Consider the following 7,500-nt stretch of genomic DNA (forward strand, 5'->3'; position numbering starts at 1 on the left):
ACACGCAAAGGATTCGGCAATTCTCCAAGAGACGTGTTGAGTTCTGATTGGTCTGGGAAACAGCTTACCCTACCCCATCACCTCCCAATATAAGCAAATACCCGAGCCCAAATTGCCAGATCGAAACTGAATCTCGAAAGAAACACACGCTCCCAAGAAGCGCCACCCCTCTCTCCATCACGACCGCCATCGTGGAGAGCGAAGAATAAGATTTTGAACTGTTTTATGGTGTAAGCGAACTGAACAATTGTACATATATAAACATCTGTAATTTTCGTGAATTAACTTTTTAGTAGACTATAATCCCTGAGTTTCGGCTTGCATGAGAAGCTAATTGATTTTCAGCGAAAAATCGACACGAAGCGTGCGACGCTGAGAATCCTCTTAAGCACTCTCAGAGAAGACGATCATCGGCCATTGCAGTTTCAACAGGGTCAGAAGCCATCTGCTGACCTAAGGCGGGAGGTTTATACAACTTCAGAGAACTGTTATTTGTCCCTTTTGTTACACGTCCGTTGTTAAAATGTATCCGTTGTTAAAATGTATCTGGTGTTGTAAGTTTTCTACATGGTGGAACGATAAATTGTCGCCCTAAAAAAAACAACACGACAGCTTTATTTTAAAACTTTTATTGAAAAAAAAAATCAATCCAGGTAATATGATTATGTAGTTGACCAGACATCTACTTAATTAGCCGCCTTTAACCTCAATCACCGCCTCGATACGGCTCTGGAACTGGGAACAGATCTTTTCTACAAGCGTCGGAAAGATCTCGCGAATACTCGGTGGATGGCGGCGATCATGCTGACTTTGGTGTTATGGGAAATACTGTTGGTGATGTTCTCTGGCGCCGTAATATATATTCCCTCAATATCCAACAATTCGTTTGAAGTAGTCCAGCAGGGCCAGGTCGAGGGCGGGGAAAAGTTGTGCAACGAGAGAAAATATCAAGGTCGTAGCACTCCTTTTGAATCACAGCCTGGATCTATTTGGACTTGTGGACCAGCGCCGAGTCCTACCACCATACCTAGGGTCTGCCAGCGGCCACCTGATTGCACCAGTGCCCTCAAGCGTTGAACCGCCTGGATTTCCATCTTGAGAGTGCTGGGAATCGTCTTGTCGTCATAACGGTAGAGAGCAGCAAGTTTTATAGCGGCGCATCTCCGATCTTGCTCGTTGAAATTTGTGCCACTTTCAAACATGATAGAAACCTCCTATCGCTTTTCGAATTTGTACACTACCGGCCAACAACAAAAAAAAAAGAAAACCGGTTTTCATCCAACGGAAATTGAATCATGTCGTTTTAATTTTATCGTTACACCTTGTACTACCAGAAGATACACGAGGTAGACACACACATACGTAATATATGCCCCTTCATGTTATAAAAACGAATATTACATATTCGTTCTAGCGCCGTAATATATACCCGCCCCAATATACAAAAATTTGGCCTAATTAAGTCCAGAACGGATAACCCTAACAATCGAACCAGCGATTCCATTCCTAGCATTATTTTCAACCGAGTGTGTTAAAATAATCTACATATCTATAAAAGTGGAAATGTCTGTCTGCGCGTGTGCGTGTGTCTGTGTACATTTCCCTACCAAATAACTCTGTCAATTTTAGGTCTACAGACTCGAGATTTGAGATAAAGAATATTGAGATTTGGGGAAATCGTTTAAATCGGTTTTCGGCCAAAAATGTGGCTCTCAAGGGGTCAAAGTTCAAGGATTTGACCTTTGAAAACTCTACCAAAACTCCTCCGCCAATTTTGGGTCCAAACACTTTAAATTTTAAATGTAGGTTACTACCTACTTTATAATTTGATTTGAGGCCAAAAAAATAAATGTTAAGGGGTCAAAATTAGTTTTTAAAATTATACCTCTGCGGTCTCTACCAAATTACTCAGGCAATTTTTGGTCTAAATATTTCAAAATTTACATAAAGGGTATTCAGAGATAGGGCTAGCTTTTTAATCAGTTTGGATCGAAAAATTGGGCTGCCAAGGGGTCAAAGTTCAAAAGATTTGACCTTTGTAGTGTCTAGTAAACTATTCAGCCAATTTTGGGTCTAAACATTTGAAATTTATACATAACGGGTAATCAGACGTGCGGCAAACATTTTACCCAGTTTTGGGGCTAAAATTTGGCTGCCAAAAGGTCAAAATTGAAAGAGTTGACCTTTGCAGATTCTACCAAATTACTCCGCCAATTTTGGGTCTAAAGACTTGAAAATTTCAGATGAAGGTAACTTAGACATGGGTAAAACTTTGTATTTTGCTTTGAGGCCAGAATAATTGATGTTAATGGGTCAAAATTGGAGTCAAAGTTTAAAAAACATCCTCTGCAGTTTCTACGACATTACTCAGACAAATTTTGGTCTAAACATTTGAAATGTTACATAAATGTATTCACACGTAGGGCAAGTTATAACCAGTACGTACATAAGACCCGAGCAAAGCCGAGCTGAACTAGTATATTAAGAAACGGAATATTGCACATGAATGAAGATTAAGTCAAGTAGAATATTGCATTACAAGGTAGAGTAAGTACATGAAGCTAACGTGTTCGAAAATGACGTTATGAAAGGAAGTTCATATAAAGTAAATAAGTCAGTACGATTTTTTTTTTACTTATTTGGCTTACGATCTGAACTGATTTAAACATTCTTTTTCCAAAATTCTGTTGCTCCCATTCTGGGAGCGGACAAGGATAAATTGTACACACGATTTTATCAATATCAGAAAAATCCATGTCTAGGGACGGATAAAATTAATATTTAGAAGAGAACCAGTTTTATGTCTTCTAATGAAGATTTAAATAAAGATATACATCTTTCAAAGAAGTTTATTTTTTTAATCGAAATTCAAAGTTTATTTTTTTTAATCGAAATTCAAAGAAGTTTTTTTTTTATCGAAATTCAAAGAAGTTTATTTTTTAATCCAAATTCAAAGAAGTTTATTTTTTAATCCAAATTCAAAGAAGTTTATTTTTTTAAATTGAAATTCAAAGAAGTTTATTCTTTTTAATCGAAATTCAAAGTTTATTCTTTTTAATCGAAATTCAAAGTTTATTTTTTTTAATCGAAATTCAAAGAAGTTCATTTTTTTAATCGAAATTCAAAGAAGTTTATTTTTTAATCCAAATTCAAAGAAGTTTATTTTTTAATCCAAATTCAAAGAAGTTTATTTTCTTTAAATCGAAATTCAAAGAAGTTTATTTTTTTAAATCGAAATTCAAAGAAGTTTATTCTTTTTAATCGAAATTCAAAGAAATTTATTCTTTTTAATCGAAATTTTTAATACTGAAGACAAACGCCTTTTTTCTGAACACATTTAAAAGAAAAATGGCATAGAACTATCGTATCAGTAAAATGACACGGAATAATTGTACCAGGAAAAGTAAACACCGGTAAATTGCCGCCGGTAATAAGCATACTGGTAAAAAAGAATCGGTAAAAATGGCACAAGTGAAAAGAAATAGAAAAACAAGATCGGCGGAAATTATTAACTTGAAGAAGACTTTCTTCTTTTACCATAATGCTAACCCTAAGTCTGTATGGTGGTGAAGAATAACAGGATTCGTGCCGAGACGCCTAATTTGGATTTGCCACATGGGCAGAGTTTGCGGTCCAAAATCGACAACTCTAATTAGTTGTTTAAAGAGTTCGTTTTACACTTTTGCTGCCTTTTTCGTCCTACGCCATTTTAACCAGTGCCATTATCCGTAAAAAAAAAAAAAAATAACAAAAACGAAAAAAAAACAAAACAAAACAAAAAAACAAAAACAAAAACAAATTAAAACAAATAAATATTTCGAAAACCTGATCAGGATTGCTACTTTTTTATTATTTGAATCTCAAGGAGCAATATTTTACTTTTCATTGTTATTTTTACAACATTTCGGCCGATGTAACCCTCGACCTTCGCTTGGTGGATATTTACGACCCGGGAATACTCATAACTCGTAAATCTTTATGAAATTCCCAACTGAACCTTTTATTTCATCGACATCTGATAAGATGTTTAAGGAGAACATTTTCCCACGTGTGCCATTTTCTTATTTTCATACGTATGCCATTTTAACCAGTGACATCATTACCGCTGACACAAGCTCCTTATATATAACATTGGTCAAGACCCTTTCCGTTTATTTTCGGAAAGCTGGCCATCCGAAACGTCTCATTGATTTGGTCCAACTGCAACTCTCCCAATGGTCCAATATGACAGTTAAACTTTTTCATATATTTACCTGCAAGAAATAAATATATTTTATATTACTAAAATTATAAAACAACTTCACGAGTGTGTTTATATTTCTCGTAATAACGAAGCGTCGATTATTTCACATTAAATCATATTTTCAATATTAATGGAATATTTATATAAATTATAAATGCAATAGCGTAAAATAAAGTTTCTATACTAATATAAAAATAATATAATTACAGAATATAATCCGCCACAATGAATTTTGAGTTGTTTGGAAACTAGTTAGTTATATTTGTTTGTTGTTAACAGCCTAAAAATGCAATTAATCTTATAGAAACCCTTCGAAAGTAAAAATTTTGTATATATATGTATATATGTATATATATATGTATATCTGTAAATATATATATGTACATATATGTATATATATTCATATATATGTATATATCTATGTATATATATATGCATATATATGTGTGTATATATATGTATATATATGTATATATATGTGTATATATATGTATACATATGTATATATGTATATATATTTATGTATATATATGTAAATATATGCATATATATGCATATATATGTATATATATGTATGTATATATATATGTTTATGTAGATATATATGTACATATATATATGTTTATGCATATATATATATATGTACATATATCTATATATGTTTATGCATATATATATACATATATATATACATATATACATATACATATGTATATATATGTATATATATATATATATATATATATATATATATATATATACTAGCTGTACCCTATCACGCGTTGCTGTGGCTCAATTTGGTGTAATGGAAAATTCTACTAAAAAGAGAAAATGCATATACATACATATATACACATGTATATATATATACATATATACATGTACACATACACATATATATATACACATACATATATGATGTATGGTGATTGCAACGTCTTGTAACACGAGTGCCACTAACTCAGACACTTAAAGTACATGAGCGCAAAAATGACTACCATCGCCACAGGACAATATAAATAGACAAATGTCTGAGGAACTATCTATACATAGATGGTGTTACAGAGTCTTAGCTTTGTACGACAGCTAAGTCTCTCTCTCTCGGTTCAAAATGTTAAGATCCAGAAATAAGCAAGAGTAAGATAGCCAGCAAGAAGTCAAACTGCAGACAAGCTAAATGCGTGTACTGGTCTCCCGCTTTATGTTTTTTTTTTAATCTAAGATTTGCTTCTCCTAGAATGGTTGCCTTCACCACGGCTTACAGGATCCCTCTCCACCCTAACACACACATACATACACACAAACACACACATATATACACATACATACATATATATACACATGCATATATATACACATGCATATATATACACATACATATATATATACATAGATATACATGCATATATATACACATACATATATATATACATAGATATACATGCATATATACATATATATGCATACATATATACATATATATATATGCATACATATATACATATATACATGTATATATGCATACATATATACATATATATACATGTATATACATGCATATACATACATATATACATACATATAGACCTATTCATACATACATATAAACACATACGTATATACATATAGAAATATATATACACGTACATATATACATATATATACGTATCCATATATACATATATATATGTATATACATATACATATATATATGCATATATATATATATAAATACATATATACATATACATATATAAATACATATACATATATACGTATACATATATATACATATGCATATATATACTCATATACATATATATATATGTATATACATATATACATATATATACATATACACATATATATACATATATATATGCATATATACATATATACATATATATATGTGCATATATACATATATACATATATCTCTACATATATACATACATATATATATGTATATATACATATATATGCATATATACATATATACATATATCTCTACATGTATATATATATATATATATATATATATATATATATATATATATATATATATATATATATATGATGATTGCAACGTCTTGTCAGAGGAGTGCCACTCCCTCAGGCGCTGAAAGTCCATGAGCAAAAATGACTGTAGTCCTGCCGGCAAAATTTACACGCTCAAACAGACCTGACATTGAAGACGGTCATTAGTATACATACATATATATACATGCACGCATGCATACATATATATACATACATACACATACACGCATACATATAACACACATATATGCATACATGCACAATACATAATACACATACATGCATAAACATACAAAGACGGTCAATGGCATACATATATATATATATATATATAAATGCAAATATACATATATACACATACACACATACATATCTGTAAACATACACACATATATGCATATATAAATACGCAATCCATAATACATATACATACATATACATACACACGCATGCACACATATAAATACACGCACACATACACACATATACATACATATACACACATGTACACATATGCACACATATATATTATAAAAATAATGAAAATATTATTCCGACAAAATAGAGAAATAAAAAGGAACAAACCGTATTATGTATTCATCAACGTTTCGTCTTTATTTCAGAGGAAGTCTCTAAATAAAGAAGAAACGTTGATGAACACATAATACGGTTTGTTCCTTTTTATTTCTCTACATATATATATATATATATATACATACACTTACCTACATATACATACAAATACATGAATATGCACTCATGCACAAACATGCATATACATACATACACATATACATGCATACATATACATACACACATGCATATATATACATACACACACACGCATATATGCACATACACACGTATGCATATATACACATACATACAAACAATATATATACGTATATACATACACACATACATATATACATGCATATACACATATACATATACACATAGATATACACACATATACATACGCCTGTACATGAACATATATACACATATACATACATATATACATATAATGATGGCAGATCAATTATTACATGCTTCCAGCATTTTAGGCCTATACGCGTCACAACTTTTCCATGGCTCAGGGATTATCTATACACAGATGATGTTACAGAGTTTTAGCTTTGTACGACAGATAAGTTACTCTCTCGGTTCAAAATGTTGACATCCAGAAACAAGCAAGAGCAAGACAGCCAGCAACA

The 7,500-nt window shown here is 31.4% G+C and overlaps 1 protein-coding gene across 8 annotated transcripts in view; it reads right to left on the bottom strand.

Moving 5' to 3' along the window:
* Positions 1-3,829: 3,829 nt before the first annotated feature.
* Positions 3,830-7,500, bottom strand: part of LOC145265389 (inter-alpha-trypsin inhibitor heavy chain H4-like) — a 126,324-nt gene continuing 122,653 nt past the window's right edge. For all 8 annotated transcript variants that reach the window (XM_080121206.1, XM_080121204.1, XM_080121205.1 and 5 more), the window contains one exon: positions 3,830-4,253. In XM_080121206.1, coding sequence (XP_079977332.1) covers positions 4,120-4,253 — 134 coding nt within the window. In that variant the 3' untranslated portion in view covers positions 3,830-4,119. The remainder of the gene's footprint in view (positions 4,254-7,500) is intronic.

The sequence above is a fragment of the Euprymna scolopes genome, chromosome 40, assembly GCF_053919585.1.
Source record: "Euprymna scolopes isolate OS-2025 chromosome 40, ASM5391958v1, whole genome shotgun sequence".
Classification (NCBI taxonomy): Eukaryota; Metazoa; Mollusca; class Cephalopoda; order Sepiida; family Sepiolidae; genus Euprymna; species Euprymna scolopes.